The following is a 19,801-nucleotide window of genomic DNA, read 5'->3' as shown; positions in this document are numbered from 1 at the left end:
ACAAATAGCTGCAGGATCATTTGGAAGCACAGAGGAGATGATGTAGAACAGGTAAAATAAGTGGGTCAAGTATGGCTGGAATTGTGGTGGTGGAGAAAGGGGAAAACAAAGGGTCTGACTCACAAGAAAGAGTGATTATCAGTCCCAGGTCAGCCCATAAAAGCAGAGCAAGAGAGGGAGGCAAACTGTTCCTAAATCAAGAAATGGTCAGAAGCCACTGCAGAAAGAGCCCCAATCTCTAAGCCACAGCAGGAAAAACACCTCTGTTTCTATCTTCTGGAGGCTGTGTTGGAGCCCAAGTCACCAGCATGCTTTGACCAAAAGCAACAAGCAACTTCATGTTGCCACCTGCCATACTTACTTTAAAACTTTATTAAAAAAAAAGGCGTAGTGGTTATTGTTAGAACCTGACAGAATTTCAACAGAATGCAGAGCACAGAACTCATATCCTGACTTCAGTTGCAAATCATCATCTTCTGATTTCAGAAAATTCTTTCTTTTGCTTGTACATTTAAGTCACTAGGTACAAATAAATAGAGATTTCTTGATGCATCTCATGAGTCATTTGGTTCAGAAATGCTTGCAAAGCACAGATGGATAAATTCTCTCTGTAGGAGCAGATAGGGAATAGACAGAGTCCAAAATCCAGACTAAGTGGTGTTCAAGGCTTTCTGTGCTGAACTTTCTCTGTGAACTTCCCTTGACACAGGATACTCAGATCTCTTTCCCAGAGACTCACATTGCTGATTCTTCTTTCTCCTTTACCCTCTCCCTTTTTTCCACTGACATATACAGTTGTCTACAAATACATTTCCTGATAATATTCCCTACTTCCTTTCTGGATTCAAAACAGTTTCACTTTTGCACCAACATTATGTTTCAGTCATCTCTGAAAAACACCCCCACCTAAATCTTTGCATAAAAATGCAAATGAAACATAAAACTGTGCATGTGCATATCAGATGGTATCAAATAACATAAAACATTTCAAAGAGATGTTTAAGGCATTAAGTCATGCTACTCAGAGTATTTCTAGCTGCAAGTTTCATAACAAGGATAAATCAATCTTGACACTGAACTTGAAAGAGGGACTAAAACCTTTTTGAACACTCAAGGTGGTTTGCTCATTTCCCCCCAACCCCCAAACGAATGAATTAGTTGATATATATGAAAATTAACTTAAACTAACAACATAATCAGAGAAGATAAAGTTTAAAGTTAAAATTAGATAAAAAAGATAAAAAATATTACTTGAGGCTGGTGTGAGCACATGGTAATTCCACAGTAGTTGCTGAGCTGAGCCTTTGTCAGTTAACAAAAAAGTCATATAGCTAAAAAGAGCTGACTTTTAGCCCTTGGACTTTGCTCAAGCCCTAATCAGATTTCCAATGTTTAGTTCTGATCCTCTGGCTACTTATTGACCACCTATACCTGGACACACATAAACACAGCCTCTAGCAACTTGGTAATTACTCAGGCTCCCTGTCCTAACTCTGCACATCAGGTTTCACACAGTTCCAATGCCACTTGCATCAAATTAATTAATCTCAAATTGCAGCAATCAGTGTTAATAAAATGAGACCTTTTATTTTTAGTGAGAACTTAAAAAAATGTTCACTAATAAAACCAAATTACACGTATTCTGATAATATTGCTGTAACAGCACAATGTAGCTCCAAGTGGTTCCACTGTGGAATATGTAATCATTTATCCTGGCCAGATGTATATTTAACTGTATATACTTAAGCAACATAAGACCATCACGTGGAAGCCTTAATGCCTGTTTATGTAATAGCAGAGCATTTTTAAGTCCCATGCAGCTGCATTAGCCCTGGGCTCTTTCAGCCTCAGGATGTAGGAGCTCATCTCAGAAAGATCAGGAGGAAAGTGCCTATTTGTTCTGTGGAGTCTCAACTTCACTGGGAATCCTATGAACTGTCATAAAAAGGTCACAGAGTCACCTTATCAAACTGCTGGGAAATCCCTGTGAAGAAGCTGAGGAGAACAGCAGAATAGGACATGCAGATAAGAAGGGTCCTGGACCCCAACATGGAACAGCTTCTTGGTCACCAAGAAAGTTATCATGACACCAGTAGCTCCAAGAATCCCAGAGCATCAAAACCCCAGTTATGCTCTGCCACCCCCTCACCACCCTACTGCAAAATACAGCAGAGCTGCAAAGTTCCAGTGGGGACAGATGGACCCCAATTTCTGCACAGATCAGGTCTGTGAGAGAAGGGAAGAGAGTGCACCTCATCCTGTACAGAAACAGGGAATCAACCTTCATTTGATCTGAATCTATCCTCTGCCTTGATGAGTACTAGGCTGGGGACACTTCAGAAATGAAGAGATGACTGCTTCTGAATTTATAGTATTTTAAATATGAGTTTGGAGCTGTGGGTATCTCCTACTACACTGCAGATGTGGATGTGTGTTGGATATTCAGGGCTGTAAGTACCAACTAACTTTAAACATTATTAATCTGTGGTTCCACTTAGGAGCCTCATTTTGCTGTATAAGCAATGGATTCTTCAAGGTCCCTGGATACCCTGAATTTCTTGGAGGCGTCTCACTAATAATATAGAAGGTATCTCCTCACCCCATATTTGAAAGCCATATTTACCATATTTGGAAGCTCTTCACTGAACAGGGCAAGGTTTTGAATAAATGACTGAATATTCAACCAACATAATCAATACAGTAAAGACAAAAGAAACAAAAAACCCACAGCAAAGCTCAGAGGGGATGCAGGAAGACACATGCACCTTACATTTGGACTCAGAATTTTGATAGAATTGTCCAAACAAAACAATTACAGGAAACATTCAGGCACTAAACAGAAAGCTTAGATCCTGGCAACTACCATGTAAGCCAATACTAATAGAATATTATTATAATCATGAGAGAATAGAAAGCTGTAGGACAGAAGCAAAAAACCTAAAGAACAATTCTAATGAAATGTACAGAAATGGTCCACTCCAAAGCACCAGTGAACTACGAAGGGCAGACAAAGGCCAAAGGGAGAACTTTGGGTTTTGGGTTAATGTGACAATTAGCAACACACTCCTTATTTAAAAAAAAAAAAAACCAACATCTGTAATGAAATTTGCTTTCCAGCCCCATTGAGCTTCCCTGCTCACAGAACAGCCCAAATCTGGGATCTTGTCTGGAAGCCTGACAGCTGTCTGCTGTTAGTTTTATCTATTCCATCTCCAAATCCCAAACCCAGAGGTTACTGGTGTAGGTCAGTTGTGAGACTGGTGACTCTCTTGCCATGAGCCATGGAAAACCAAATAGCAAAGTCTGCACCATGTCAGCAGCATTTCACATTCTTGGGTTTGTCATGCAAAGCACAAAGACCCTGATCCAGTTCAGAATGGTCTTTGTATCTACAATCTTGTTTACCCTTGGAATTCAAGCTTAATTTCCCACATGCCTGAAGTGTTTTAAAAGCCACTTCATGCAGCAGAAAAGACAGTGCTAATCTCTGGCAAAGGAACCTGAAATACTGAGGGTTTCAGAAGAGCCTCCAAATCAGCACTTGGATCAACTTTCTGCTTAAGCACGTGGGCTGGGTGTGTATGAAAGGAAATGTCACTTGAGGAAAAGCCAGTGGTGTAGGAACATGATTTTACCATCTCCAGATACAAATCATTTGGCTGCTTAAATCAGGAAGTTTTTCCTCTATCCACAGAATCAGTAGCTACAATTCTAGAAAAGAAAAGGTCCCTTCACCCCTTCACTGCAGCAACCAAGCCTTCTAGGGGAAGGGAAAAGCTGTCTCCTGAGGAATATTTGGGTAAAAAGAAAGTCCTAGCTTACCCAGCTCCATGAGCTTTGCAGTGAACTTCAACTCCTGACTTAAGCATTTTAATTAGATGCTAGAGCAGAGGTAGAAATACTCTCAAAAATATAAAGGATCAGTAATGAAAGCAGGGGGCATGACATGAAGGAAAATGTTTCAGCAAGAAATACAATCCCAAAGCCCAGATGCAGCCTGTCATTTCAGTGTCTGTATCTAAGCAAAAAAACCCCAACATTTTGAAGAAGGGGTTTAAAACCAGTGGCAGTCAAGTACATCAACATTGCCTAACACCCTAATTTTGGAGGGACCAGTTTGCAGTGCTGGAGTGCTTTGTTGGTTTGGTTTTAGTGTCAAGCTGTAGAACTGTACATCCTCATGGAAAAAAAATTCCCGGAAAAGGTAAAGAACTGCTCTCAGCCATGTTGACAGCTCAAGGAGGTACTGAACCAGGTATTTGTGAAAAGAGAAGAATAGGGTAAGTCTTAGGTTTTTGGAGACACACAGGTCCTCACTGCAGTAAAATCTGTCCTTTTTGGGGGCCATGGATACATGGAAAGGGACTCTCCCACAAGAAAATAATATTTTTACAAAAGGTCTGTTAACCAATAGGCACAAAAATGCTTCAAGTACCAGTTCCCCCCCATCATTCATCCATTCACCATTGCTATGTGACAGAGTCATCTAGAACCTGGACAGAAATTTCTAAACAAATACAATCTCTACTGAAAAATTACATCTCTTCTTAACTCATCCCCTCCTCCAAACTCTTTCTAGCCTTCAGACAGTCCCCAGCCTCATTAAGTTGATTGTTGGAAGCAAACTGCTTACCATCATGCAATGAGTAAAATTAGACCAAGCCTGAGAAACAAACAAATCTTTCAAACATATCTGCATTCCATCATGCCTCTCTGAACAGAACTGACTCTATCACCAGATCCTACATAAATGCTTCCCAGAATTATAGTCTGCTTCACCAAATGTACCATATGTATCCCCAAAAGAATATGCAAGGAAAAAAGAAAAGAAACCACCAACCAAGGCCAGTATTATTCTGCTCACTGAAGGAATTCACAGGAGAGCCACAAAGCTGAGAAGAACCTGGTTAGCCAAGGGGGGCAATTCCCACACAGCCACTTCATCTCTGACCTCCTCCTCCTCCTCTTCAAGGGAGTTGTATAAAGCATCTTCAAAGAATAAACCAGAGTATTAAACTAATAACTCTGGTGGATATTAAAACTCATAGATTCAACAAAGAGACAGCCTTACAGCCTGTAATAATTTGCTCCCTCTCACAGTTAAATCCCTTCATTTTACACAGGTGATAAATCATCCATCTCTCTTTCCTACAGCACACTAATACCATATCATGCCTTTTTTTGCTAAGTCCTCTGTATTATCTATCCATAAGAGTTAGTCTAAACTACTAATACATCCTGGTGAATTAAGAGCAACTCTTCTTCAGCTTCTGGTTAGTAATGAAAATTCTTGCTTTTGTTTTAGACCCAAAGGAAAGCTTGCATGCTCAGCAGTTTGTCATCTTTAGCCCACTGAAATGGCTCTGCCAAAAAAGATTGTCTCCCTTGATTAACCTTGCCTTATTTGAAAGTAGAATGTAATTTTTTTTCCTTTTGGTACTGCTAATTTCAGCCCTCAGGTATAGCTACTATAATTTTGCTTTCAACTACTATTTGTTGCTTAACTTTGCAATTACTTTATGTAACCTAAAACCACTTTGGATTACAGCTTGTAAAAAGATCCCTTGCAAAATAGAAGTATATGCTATTGTGATTTTAATCAGCAGATCCCAAGGCCATAAACTTCAAAGAATCTTTGCAATGTGAATTTCCCTGTTTCTGTGACTCAGTTTTCAAGATAAACCTGGGATCTTTCAAAGGCAGGGAGATAGGTATCTATAGGTACTAGGGTACAACTCACATACTTAGAAGCAGTAGTATTTTTTCTACTCTAGTGATAAAACACTAAGAGATGGTCCAGCAGCCCAGAAGTTCCATTCAGCATGAATAATCACACCAGCCCTGGGATTTTGCTGTTAAGCAAAACTCTACCTGGGCACCTGGTTACAAATCCCAGTGATTCACAGCACAGATGGAGTGAGCAAGGAGTGCTTGGGTGTTGGTATTCACTTACTTTTTGATCTATATTAGCTTTATATATATATATATAAAATACATATATTAGCACAATTTAGTGACGTCTCCATTATTTTCTAGAAACTGTGCTTATCTAGTACAGAGGGGTGTTCTGCTGTTACAGCAATTAAAAATGGGAAAAGCAGAATTTATACATTATTTTCATCAGAACAACAAAATGGAAGTGGAATTGCCAGGCTTTCTGGAAGGGAAGGACCTGGGAGCTGCTGACACTGGGTCTTCCTGATAGAGCTGCAGCAGCTTGGCAGCATCCTGAGATCTCCTGAGGTTTGGGGATTATTTTCAATGGATGGAGCTGCTTCTCCTCCTGACAGAAAGGACATCCCCCCTCCACAAACCCATTCACACAAAAGAACAGATAAATCTCCCTGCAGGTTCTGTGAAACTCCACAAACACTTCTGTCAGCACTCCTGGGGGAGCACTGCAGGAGCAGGAGGTGCTGTGGGGGATGGAGATAATGGGAATTCCACGGCCATGACACTGCAGGAAGATCTGTTGCTATGTATGGTTATAGCAGTTGGGTCCATCCAACTTCAGAAGTTCAAAAAAGTCATGTTTAAACATTTGAGGATAAAGTCTATCCAGTCTACGACACAATTTCTCTGTTTTCCCACTTTTCTTAGACATCATATACTAGCATTGCTAGAGAGTAGCAAAGCTATGATGAGATGTTATGGGATAATATTCCTAGAAAATACTCCCCCAAGAGTTAACTCCTCATCTGCAAAGCCAGGACTTGCAGACACCTTCATTGAATGTTAGTTACCCTGTCTCAGTGAAGAAGAAAACCTGAAAAAACATGCTTATCCTACTATACAGCTACATAAAGAACATCTCATACAAATTTTTCTTTTTTTCTTTCTTGTACTGTAACATTTTTAAATTGTCTGCAAAAAAATAGCAACCTTAAAAGAAGAAAATTTGGTGCAGCTTCTCATGTGATGCCCATCATCACCATGTCTGGAATTCTGCTTCCAGTGGACTTAGTCCCTGCTTTTCAGAACAGGCCAATACAGCACTATCCCACCTTTTTAGTAATCTCATCATTGTAACAGGATTCAAGAAATTAAATGGCAGGTAGTGAATTTAAATGTACTCCAGTCTGAGGGCTTTACTCCATGAGTGACTGTGAAGCATTGTCTACTACATGTGTCAAGGGACACATAAATAACCCTAATCTGCTTTTATAAAATTCATACACCAGCAAAATACTACTTTTCAGCTATTTTTGACTGCCATACATTTTACCATTTGTAGAATTTACTACAAAACATAGCCTCTCAAAAAAAATCTGCACTCACTGACATTCTTATTAATAGTGATAGTGGAAAAGTCTGGCTTTCTGCTCCACTTCTGATTCACTTCCAATTGTTCCTTCCTGTCCATCTCCTCTCCTGGTCCCACATTCTCCTATGGGATTATCAAAAAATCTTGCCAAAAGCAGAAAACACTACCAAAATGCTATTGACTGCCAGGAGCCAGCTTCACTCACAAGTCCCTCTGAGAGTTAAACTGAATAAGGTTTTGTTTGTAACCAAGAGTCTGCCAAGACTGTCACAGTAGATCTGACCCATAATACAGAAACACTCAGTCCTACACCCAAATCATGTTTTACCTACAGTCCACTGATGCTGTAGCTGCTGGAAAGCACCAAGACAATGTTATCTGCTACCTGCTGGGACAAGTCCTCATGGGGAGGAGCTGGGAAGACCCTTTCATGTCTTATCCTCTGATGCACTGATGTGTAATGCAACCTCAAATTAACTTGTGAAACTGAAACAACCCCAGGAAATCACACTTGGAAGCAGTTGTTTACACACTTCACCACTGAGGATTTTTAAGGCAGTGTCTACTTTGAAATAGACATTTCCCTAATAACAGCATTGAAAGTCCTTCTTGACAAGCCCACATCCAGAAGTGCACTCTCCTATCCTATTCCCAAGGCTGGGATAAGCATGCACCAGTCTAAATTATCTAAATAACAGATTATACAATAAGCAATTAAAGATATACTCAAACCTAAGTTTTAACTATCCTCCCTCTTTTCCATACGTACTCATAAGTGCAAGTTACAAATATGAATGGAATTAAGTCTCAAATCAAGCAGCTGCATCTGGAAATGTGAAATCAACTTAAATAACCAGATGGTACTCACTGAGTCCATATACATAGAAGAGACAAAACCATAGGTGGCTAATTTGCAACCTTTTCAAAAGAAAAAATCCCAAACTAAATAAAAAGGCATTTTTAATGCCTTTTTTCATTAAAAATGCCTTTGTTCTATGCAAACACAAATTGTCTTGAAGTGAATAAATAAGCTCAGCTGTGTTGTGCCATGATTCCATTAACTTTGCACCCAAGCATTAAATTAAATTGACTTGTTTGGATTTCCCTGCTGCAGGGGGAAATGTACCTTCTAAGGGCTGTGCTTTACATTACCAAAGCCAACGAGTAGCTTCCCAACAAAACTTCTACAATTAATAACAAAAGAAACTAAACAAGTAAGCAAGTTGCAAAAATTCCTCCAATAACTTTTTAATGATTAACTTTACACTCAAAGGTTCATAGCTTTTCACACTTCTTCTCCCATGCATTCAATTAATATCTGCTTTAAGCAAGCAGAATATAATCTTCATATATTTACTAGGTGTACCAATAAAGCAGAACTCCTGCTTGCTTCTATTCACAGACTGAAGAAAGCAATTAATTACTGCACCAGTTTCTTTCAGCTCCTTTTCTTTGTGCCAATTTTCACCCTGGAAAACTGCTAATCGAACCAAGATTAATTTTTTTTTTTTTCATAGTGCACATCATGATCACCCAGCAACCAAAAAGGAGCTATTTTTAAATCACTGCCCTACTATCAGAAAACTGATCTCCTGCATAAGGTAAGCTTGAATTATTAATAGGAAAGACTAAATCAAAACAACATATAAAAATGTCACCAGCTCTGGGACCGTGAGTAATTTTTCTGCGGTCCTGTCTTGCAGCTAAATTGCCAACCATACAGAGTCTTTATTGTATCTCAAGTCCATCCCCTCTGTGTGAATTGAAAGAATGATTTTCAAAGCTGAAACAACTGACATACACCAGGGATTGCATTTTGGGGTGTCACAATCCCATTTTACAGGTAATATATTTAAATACACAAATAAAGTTGCTTGTCAAGCGTATGTAAATTATCCTCATGGGTTGTGTCTTCAGGGAAGGAGCTTAGCAAATAAAATGTAAGAATAACCTAGAAAAAGTGTTGCAAGCATAAAAAATATGGGACAAGAGAACGAATCAGTGATGAGGTTTTACACATTGTCCAAAAAAACCCCAGATTAGACTTCAGCAGAGTATTCAGAAGACCTAAAGTCAGCATTTATCCCGCCACCTCTGTGAACACGTAACCTAAAACAGTCCAGAGAAGCTTTTATCCACGTATTCAGTGTGTGAAGTCCCATAGCTATTTAATCCTAGAGATTCAATATGCATTAGATAAAGCCTGAATTGAAGGTGCCATCATATGAGAGAGTTTTCTGGAAGAGGTCTTACCTGTCAGCATCTCCAAGGCCCAGGGATGTGTTCCTCTGCATGGTCTCCCGCACCGCAGCCATCCCGTCAGGCAGCCGGTTCAGCCTTCGAGTGTAGAGGCCCAGACCTCCATCTGTCATGTACCTTTAAAGAGGAAAAAACCAAATGCCATGGTCAGCAAAAGAATAAAACATCTAACTCATCTCTTCTGCTTGTTTTTAGCTGTATATATTGTGTTTCCCCCACTTGTGAGTTAAGAATTTTACTCAGAATACGAATCAAGGACCCAGTCAAACATTTTTTTGCCTCCCATTCTTCTCCATTAGATCTTGCATTCTCTCTCAGTAACAACTGAATTTCAATATAACTGTGACACAGGAAGAATACTTAGCTTTCAGTAAGGTTGCCTCTACAGAAGCAATTTAATATTTGTCAATGCCAGAATTAATTAACCCCTTCCTATCCCCAAAAGTGTGGCTGTTCTGTCCCGAAATCTTCTGTGTGGGCTAAAAGAGCACAATGGAAATCTCAATGCTTTTAAAAGTCAACTGCAAAAATCATATTGATTTCATCCTAGGTTTTGTCAATGGCCTATGAACCATGAGTTCAGCAAGATTTTTTGAGAAATCAAAGCTGCAGCATGAATGAAAATTTTTCTTCACCCTTATTTTTGCTCCTGCATGGTATTCTGTATGCAACTGTGATCTTGAGACTCCTGCATTTGAAGTGCCTACTAATCTTTGTTATCCTGAAGTGCCAGATATGTACATACTTCACAAATTACTAAGAAAGCACCTTTATTACTTTCTAGCTTAAAAAGCCAAAAAATGAATGTTAAGATGAACAGAGATGACACTTGGTGGGCAAGGATAGATAAATAATGTTGAACAGCAGGAATAATTCCTCAAATAATGCAACTTCAGGATGTGGTAACAAAAAATTTAAGTTTTACAAACCACAAACAGCCTACCACTTTGGTTCAGTTTACACATAAAGTATTTTAATATATTAGTACTGAAATCAAGAGGTTACTTCAGTCTTCAGTAGCTTCTCAAAGAGCTGCCCTACATCAGTAACGTCTTAAAATATTTTGTGGCCTTTCACAACAGCAGCAGTTAAACAAGTTCAAAGCATCAAAATAAAACAGAAGGGTTTTTCTCTTGGTTTAGCTTAATTTCTAAAAGTCTTTCCAACAATAGATCCATGTGAACAGGAAAGAAAGGCAAGAACCATTCCCCTCTCAGGACTCAGCATGGAGCAAGCTCTGTGCCACCACTACTGGCTGCCCAGGAGCAGCACTGACAGCTCTGTAAACACATCCTGAAGATTTCCACACACCTGAGACTTGAAATAACTCTTACCAACCCCAGCAATTGGCCTGCTGTCTCTGGCATCCAGGTAACATACCTCACCAAGTTAGGAGTTGAGTTAATCCCTTTGCTACTCCTAGAGAACTGACAGCAGCCTCCAGGGTAATATCCAGCTAGAGAAGACACCTTCCTCTTCCTCAGCAAGGCACAGAGCTTCCTTCCTAACAGCCAGACACCTTCATCCCCAGGCAGAAGGCCCAGATGCTCTCTGCTGCTGAGATGTTACTGGAACAGATGTGCTCTGCCTAAGTTGGATTCGATTACAACATTTAGAAAAATGGGATGGTAAGGAGGGAAGAAGCCTGGCCCAACCTGCTGCTGAGTGTTGCAGGCAGATGTATAAATGTGTATGGAGCCTTCCCAGGGCTGACTGAAGAGTCTCTCTGGGGAATCTAACAAAGAGGTTGCCAAGCCACTTAAGTCAGCCACCAGAGTATTCACTGTGGGGACGTGATGCTCCAAAGTCATAAACAAAAGACTGTCAAAAGCAAGAGGAGCACAGTTACACATGTGAAATTTGCCTTAGGTCTTGCATTTTAACTTGTGTTTTGAATAGTGTATTAATATTTTATCCTCGAAGAATGTGGTGTTTTGGTTTGCCTTTTTTAAATTTTTTTTTTTATTTCTCCTTACGCTACTGAAATAGAAGAAAGGGAAAGAAAAGCTGTGCATAAAACTATATTATTATAGAAACACACAGCATCTTGCAGAAACATCTCATGTACATATGCTAATTGGCTTATTGCAGACACTTGTCTGCACATGAAACATGTTTCTGTATGAACACCCACTGTACATGGACTGGAAAATGCAGCTTTTAGCTTTGCTGTCAGAATTCTGGCATACAGCTAATCCTTTCATTGAAAAGATCAGCTTCAGTTGGAATAGATTATTCTTCATTTTTATTACCCAGAACACATGAAATGAAACACACTACTCATCAAGAGTCATGCTGATATCAACAGAAAGCCTCTTCACTAAGATCAACAGGATCCATCCTCTACACAGAAGCTCAGCAATCAGATGAGAATTATTCCAAAGTTACATCAGACTGAACGCTGTCAGATATCTTAGAGAAGTCAATGAAATCTGGATGCTTTGGGGATCTGTGACAAGACTGAGTTTTTCTAACCAAGACCCTGTAAAAACACAGACGCAGATGACTCTTATCTGTACCAATGGGACAGGTTTCCTACATGCCAGAACAACACAAGACACTTTTTTGTCTTTTGAAACAGGCTTGTGTAATCACAGATTGAAAGCTTTATATCTCAGTTTTATTACATGCAGGGTCCTCTGCCCAGGAATGTCTCATTTCAAAGAGATGCCAAAAGCATCGATGCCCAAAGTCCTGCCTGCAACACTCAGGTGAAAGGGGAGGTACCAGCTTCTAAACTCAGTAGAGAAAAAACACACATTTGATAAACACATTTTAAAAATCAATGAAAGAAAATATTTCTCTACTATCCATTGGTTAAACTGGAGCCACAAACCTCTAGCCACTGACTTCTTCAGCTTCCCCACCATCCCTTCAAAGTTAAAACTGTCTTGGTTCAGAAGCCTGTATAAATACAACATTATTGCTGCAGATTTTTGTTTTATGACAAAGCAGAGTATCATGAAGGCATCTTTTTTTAAAAGACAAACTTGTAAGGTTCTCCTCAGGGAGGAATAAACCCAGGAAATATTATCCTGTATGTATATAATTCTAATGTACTGGATGTTATCTGAATTCATTGCCCTCTCACACATCTTCACAGTACCACATGCTGGCCTCTCCTATACAAGGACCTGTTGGAGTCTAAACAAATTTATAAGACCAGTTCTTGATTATGTACAATTTCTTTGACTTCCCTTACTAAAAACCATGACAAATTTGGATGCCTTGCTATTATAATAACTATAACAATTATTATAATAATTATAAAAATTTGTTTGCACATTCAGTGCAAAATCAAGCATTTCGAAGTATTTTTCTAGTTGCCCCAAAATAAGAAAAGGTTTAAATGTGTGATCTGGGAAAGGGGGTAGTATCCAGACTGTAACTTTTATACAGATGTGTAAATTCTACGTGTTCAAAAAATTTACAAGCTGAGATGTTTTAGGGGTGTTACCACCAGTTAACAGGGAATGACTGCCTTTAATGAAGTCAAATTTAATAACTTTTAATGAACGGACACCAAGACAGTGATGACATTGGTTAAAAGGAGTTTCTAATTTTATTAATTCTTAATAGTCATCTCCTTTGTTTCACTCTTCATCAGCAAGGAAATAAAATTAACCAAACTACTTCTAATATGAAAAAAGCCAGGTTAAACAAGAGCAGTATTATGCACTTCTAACACACAACTGGGACTTACAGCCCAGTTTCAAGGAGACAATTTTTTCCTATAAGAAAGTGGCTCCTTGCTCTGTAGGAGAGGCATAAAGTAATTTGCTTTGGAGTTCCCTGGACAACCTGGACCTTTAAGCTCTCTTTTCTTTAGCCAAATACACACTTTCTGTGCCACTGAAATTTTGAATGCTGTAATAAGTCCTTCCAAGTGCAATATTTTTAGGACACTTCTGATGCTGAAGTGATTTATTTCCCTTTCCTGAAAGGCACACAGAGGAAACAGGAACAGGTTATGCCAGGGATCAGTAAAATCCAGTGGTCTGAGTGACTTGACTTCTGTTTGCACACCCTGCTTACCCAGATAGAGAGCCAGCCAACAGCACCCCTGCTTTTATGGTTTGACAGCTCTGCCACTTCATATATATTCATTTCACTCCTTAATGTATGAATACAGATTTTCCAATTTTGGAAACAGCCAAAGGACAGGCTTCCTTTAAGCTTTAGGAAGAGAAGCAGATAAGTCAGCAGTGCACAGCAGAGCAGGCAAGCCCTGATCCACTCAGCATCCATGGCTCTGGAGTCCCAGACTCACAACCAGCAGAGCAGAATTGTGCCCCAAAACAGGAGCTGAGTCTGGCAGCCCATATGTTCCTGCCTTCCTCTTGGTGCTTTTGATTACAAGGTTATATTGGAAATATCTGCCCTGGTGCATCCTGGCAGAAGATTTGCCCAGCAATCCAAGTGCTTGAAACTCCAAGAAAGAAGAAAGCTTATAGGAATTACAGCTTTGGAATTATTCCATGCATCAACATCATTTTTGACATTCATAAGTGTTTCCTTTTAGCCCCAGCAATAACAGTGCTGTCCTTCGTGTTTTCCTTTAAATATTTCTTTCCACCAGGCTTCACCTGTCTCAGCATTACTAAGTTAAAGGAGATCAGGAGGCTTAGCAAGCTCTGAGTATCAAAGGAGGAGTCTAACTTTGCCAGTCCCTAAGATCCCCCAGTGGCAAAAAGTTCTCCACTGCTGTTCCTGAAATACAACAAATGGGATCAAGATGAGCCTCCTTTTGCAACCAGGAATTTGTTCTTCTCTGTCTGAGGGGATTAAAATGCACATCACTCAACTCACAGAAGAATTCATCAGACAACCAGACCAACCTAACACTAATGCCAGACTAAATGCTCTCCAGAGGATGGAAAAGGGCATCAGGAATCCACCTTGCTGGAGCTGTGAGACCGAGGGCAGTGAAGCCCAAATGGGTCACAACACTGGAAGGTTCAGTCCTAGAAAGGAGATTAAATCACAGCAAACTACGATGGCATTTAGGAGGGAGGAGTAAGTCCTGGGGTTCAAATTCCTAGAAGGTTTCTGAACTTTTCCCAGTCATTTGCCAACATAAAATAAAGGACCCAGCCATGGGAGAGGAGACAAGAGATGGGAACCTGTCAAAATGAGGCAGACGAGACTGGAAAACACCCAAGAAGTCAAATCTGTTCAGGTGTGTGAACACCACTCTGGACCTTAGTGAAACACGGGTGGAAACTCACTAAGCAAGCTGAAAATCACCCAGAATCAGGCAGCTGTTCCGTGGGGTTTTCCATACACCCATTAGGATTTAAATGCCTTAATCTTTTACCAGAATTTAATTCACTGAAAATCATAGAAAGAAGGGATAAAAGAAGCAATCCATTTTGCATTGTCCTCTTTAATTTTGTTAGGGAAAGGAATGACCTGTGGCCAAAGAGAAGGAGCCCCACAGTGCTGCTTCTCCACAGGTTCTCAGCAGGGTCAGTAGTCAAGGAATTCCTCTCCAGTGACTTCCAACTCCTTCCCTTCCACATCCCCCAGTGTGTATGATTGCATCTCCCTCTGCTGGCTAACCCCAGACTGGGAATGTATTTCAGTCCTTAGATTTTTATATTTTTTTCTCCAATTACAAAAACCTTTTGGCACTGAAGCAGCAGTTAAAGCCCTTCTGAGATGTTTGTTACAGAGACAAGCCCAGAATGGGACAATTGGCTATTAAATTGTATTCTGGTAGTCACTGACAACAGGTACAAGGAAGCAAAAAGTACAACACACCACAACTTGTGATTCATTTTACTGACAAACACAATAAATACGACCTAACGTATCCCTTTTCAGCAGCATTATTATTGAATAAAAATCTTGATTTCAGCTGATCTCTAAAGTCATGATTTACAGACCTATGATGTCTTCCTACAATGAGTCCTAAACTGCAAGAAAAGTTCAATGAGAGCACAATATCTGAGACATAATTTGGGATAGATGATCAAACACTTTTTTATAGATGAAGCTGACACAAAAACTATTCATGCACTAAATGCAGTATTTAAGAATATTTAAAATACTACACAACATTAAGAATGCTGAAAATGCTCACATAATATTCTAGTCATGCCTCCTGTAAACATCTCTAAGTATCATTCTTGGAATATTATTTTGATCTAAATACTGCCATATTTAATTTTTCATCCCCACAGCACCAGGACATTTATGACTTTAAATCCAGAAGCTAATTCTGTGCCAGTTTCACCATAGTTTACTAAGAAGTCAGAAATCAAACTCTCCTAATACCATTTCATCAAAGCCAAAATTTTGAGTCTGTTTGACTGATCTCTTCATTTTTGGTGTTAATTTTTACCATATATAGCAACTATTCTGCAATGCTGAAAAGACCAAAATATAAGAAGCCAGTCCTAGCAAGACAGAAGGCAGTTCAAATAAACATTCTGCTCAAACAGAGAAGAAAAATAAAATAAACCTTACAACGAGTCTCAGTCGTGCTGAAGTGTTAAAGCCATGTAAGGAATGCAGTTTTCCCCACCCACTGCATTTAGATGAAATATTATCTCAAAAATCATACCATTTGACATGCATTGTCCAGTAAAATGACTAACCCACTGGAACTCAAAAAATTACAGAAAAAAAAAAAGAGTGGTAGTCACCGTGGTCAAAAATAAGTCAGAAAAGGCTATAGCTAGCATTTAATCAGTGTGCAGGGGGAACAGGTTCTCAGTCAAGCAGCTTAGAAGGAAATGATTTTTCTTAACTGCTGTTACCAAGAAAAAATTCTCCTTAGCAGCAAACTGCATGGGCCTCCTTTTCTTTCCCTAAAACCTTTGCCCATGTGAAGGGCTGTTGTGCCACATCCAAGCCTGGCATCTGCAGATGTCTCAGTGTCTGACCAATAAATAGCACCAAATGAAGAAACTGAGGTACAAAAAATCTACAGATATTAATTATACCTCAGTATTCAATGAAATCAGTCCTCAGTTTCAGCTCTTAAGGTCAAACTTGTTGCCTCCTAACTTTCAGCCTGTGATGTAAGGGCAGAAAAGCCTCTGAGCCACAGATGTGATTTCTGCCCAGGGCACAAGGCTGATGGTTGGGGTTCCCTGACCTGAGCAGAATGTCAAGGGACTAAAGCCTGATTCCCCAGCTCAGAGTGACCTGCTCTCCTTCTTAGCACCTCTCTTCATCAGTGTGCACACCAGGGTAAGAAAAACAGGGCAGAGGATTCATTAAGTTAAAAGAAAATAATTTTTAAAGGCTTTTCTGAGCAACAGGTCTACTGCTCCATTCCAAGGACAGATAAAAAGGAATCTACTCTACATCTCATGAGAGAGAACTGGGAAATAAAAGGACAAAAAGAAGTAAGAATGTGTGTGCCAGTAGTCAGAGGGAGACTGAACTGAACAAACCTTTCAAACCACCATGAAAGTTCATTTCCACACCTGGAGTGGTCTTTGGAGTGGATAGGTGAGAGAATTCTGGGCTTTGAGGTCTCACTTTCAGATGAGACTGTGACACCCTGAGCTCACTCACCTTATTGCTGATGTTGCTTTGCCACTGGGTTGATGTTTTAGCTCCTACAAGAAGATTCCTTACCTTTGATCCACCTCCATGGAGACTTCCTTAGTTTAAGAGATTTTTTTCCCATTTGGAAAAGATCCTCTTTTTAGCCCTATGAAAGCAATCCCGGTGTCTGCCAGAGCTCTGCCTGAGCAGACTTCTTAAAGGAGGCCAAAGGAAACTTCCCATGACCCAGTACATTTCAGAGAAAGCATCAGGATCACAAGGCTCAAGTAGTTTATCTTGGCTATTGGATTTATTTTGGCTGTAACAAATATTTTGGCTTCCTTCCCTATCAGTTTGCCAAGGGAAACACAGATCCAAGGTTTTCAGACTGCAGGATTGTAGCAATTCTGAAAAATGACAAAGTGAAACACATACCAGCTCATAAAGAGCTATTCATGCTATAAATGCCCTCTTGTGCTGGCTGTAACTCAGCTTCTGGAAATATTGGGCCTGTTAGCCCTAACATTGATCTCGGAGATTTGTTCTGCAGCAAGTCACATGGATGCTTTCTTTACAAGCAAGCTCCAATTTCTGAGCAGTGCACCATTCCTCTCCCACAAAGACACAGTGAAAGCCTATTTTTAAAATTAATCTTGAGAATAAACCTGCACTAGGGAAAATAACTCATGAAACAAACCACCAAAACATCTGTCCTTCCTGAAGATGCTAACCCAGCATTATTAGGTGGCAGTCAGATTCACAGATTCATTTTTTTCTCTCTCTCCATTGACATTGGGAGGGATCCTGTGCCATGCAGCTATTGCAGCTCAATATTCCCATGCTCATGCCTCCAGGAATCCAGACAGACAATTACTCTCCACAGACTATGTCACCCCAACATTGTGGGGCTGCTTTTGGGAACGTTGCCTTCAGATGCCCCCTGATACTCCCAGCAAGATGACCCCCAAATCACCCAACCTCCAAACCCTGCTCCCAACCTGGAAATGGAGCTGGATCTTTCTGCTGATGGATTGCCCTTCAATGCAGATTCTGCCCTTGGGACTTCATCACTGACTACCCCAGTGCTATATAAATCAATAAAGCAACTCCTATTATTTAGTGAAACAGGCTCTGGTAGCTAAAGGCAGAAGATGTGGAAAAGAAAAATACATTTGTACCCATCCTGTTCTAAGAACTTCAAATTGAGACCTCATTTATCAACCTGTGGCTGGTTATATAGCTGGAAGTTCTCTCTCTCTCTCCTTTAAAAACAGGTGGGAACTCAGAGTCAGGTACTCAATAAAGGATGTTCAAGGTTAGGAGGAAGGGGGTGTGGAATATATGACCCTTCTGCTAAAGGTTGTTTATTTTCTTTGGTATTATTGTTTATTTTCTTGGTATTATTCTTGGTATATAACTCACTGCTTTACAAGAGAGGTACCAACTCTCAAAAATATTTTATTACATTATTAGTCTCTTAGACCTAGAACTTCAAGACCACTCGTGTATTTTCAGACTATGGAGACTTCTTCGGTTTTTTTTACCCTACAGGATGACCAGATGGACAGAGTAAAGGAAGTGATACACAGAGCTGAGCAAAGGCAGAGACTTCTCTGAAAAATATCACTTGTAAAAAAATCACAGAAAAGCAAAGGGTGTAAGATGGACAGACAGGGAAAAGGCTGCCACAAAAATAAACCTGTCATTTACATCTCAAAGGTTAGTTTTAACATCAATCTAATGCTGATGCACTTGAGCTAATTAAAAATTACTGTACTTTCTAGAAAGAAAGAACTGCAAACTGACTTATTGAGTTGGATACTGTCTTCGCAGCAGAGAACAAACATTTTTTTCAGTTAAGGCAAAGGTAAAATGTTGATGTAGAAGCTTGTAAATGATTGTCTATCAGTTTGTGTTTCTGCACGCTAACTTGTTCTTTAGATTTTATTTTGCATGTACAACTATTTTACCCTACACAGAGCTGTAAATTCATTTCCTTCCAGAGAACTGTCCCCTAAAAGTTCAGAGAGCAAAATGGGGTCAGTGGAAGTACAGAAAATGCCTCACTCTCTCCATCTTGTGGGCATAAATGAAGGTTGCAGCATGTGTTTGATGTGACTCATGAACTCTGATCCAGGAAAACATTTAACCATGTTCATGATATGTTCATATTTAGCAATAAATTTAACAAGCACTTCAAACTTAAATCATGTGCTTAAATCCCCCTGACTAAATTAACAGGGATAACAAGCTGTCCCTTCAAATGTGTATTGAAACTAGCAGAATTTTTTTTTTTTCCATTTTTCTTCCTTGGAATAGTGACAGGAATACAACATCATTTAACAACTGACTAAAAGGAGGTTGTAGGGAGGTGAGTGCTGAACTCTTCTCTCAAGTGACTGATAGGATCTAGAGGAAATGGCCTTAAGTTGCACCAGGGGAGGTCTAGACTAGATCTGAGGAAGAAATTCTTTACTGAGAGAGTAGTTAGGGGAGTAATCAGGATAGCTGTCAGGCACTGGACTGGGCTGCCCAGAGAGGTGGTGGAGTCATCATCCCCAGAGCAATTAAAAAACCCTGTAGGTGAGGCACTTCAGCTATTGATATCTATATTCGAGATATTAATACTACATTGATACTATACTTCAAGATATTGATATCTAGATTTTGTTGGGGGGGAATGTTGACAGTTGGACGGGGTGATCTCAGAGGTCTTTTCCAACCGCAACCCCTCTCCAATTCTATAAACGCGACGCAAGAATCCCACCAAACTCA

The 19,801-nt window shown here is 39.8% G+C and overlaps 1 protein-coding gene across 8 annotated transcripts in view; it reads right to left on the bottom strand.

Annotated features, from left to right (window-relative positions):
• NAV2 (neuron navigator 2) overlaps positions 1 to 19,801 on the bottom strand; it is a 345,652-nt gene that overhangs the window by 69,636 nt on the left and 256,215 nt on the right. For all 8 annotated transcript variants that reach the window (XM_071762477.1, XM_071762479.1, XM_071762480.1 and 5 more), the window contains one exon: positions 9,518 to 9,640. In XM_071762477.1, coding sequence (XP_071618578.1) covers positions 9,518 to 9,640 — 123 coding nt within the window. The remainder of the gene's footprint in view (positions 1 to 9,517; positions 9,641 to 19,801) is intronic.

Source organism: Heliangelus exortis, chromosome 18 (genome assembly GCF_036169615.1).
Source record: "Heliangelus exortis chromosome 18, bHelExo1.hap1, whole genome shotgun sequence".
NCBI classification, from domain to species: Eukaryota; Metazoa; Chordata; class Aves; order Apodiformes; family Trochilidae; genus Heliangelus; species Heliangelus exortis.
The sequence above is the reverse complement of the archived record's forward strand: the minus strand, read 5'-3'. Positions and strand labels throughout refer to the sequence as shown.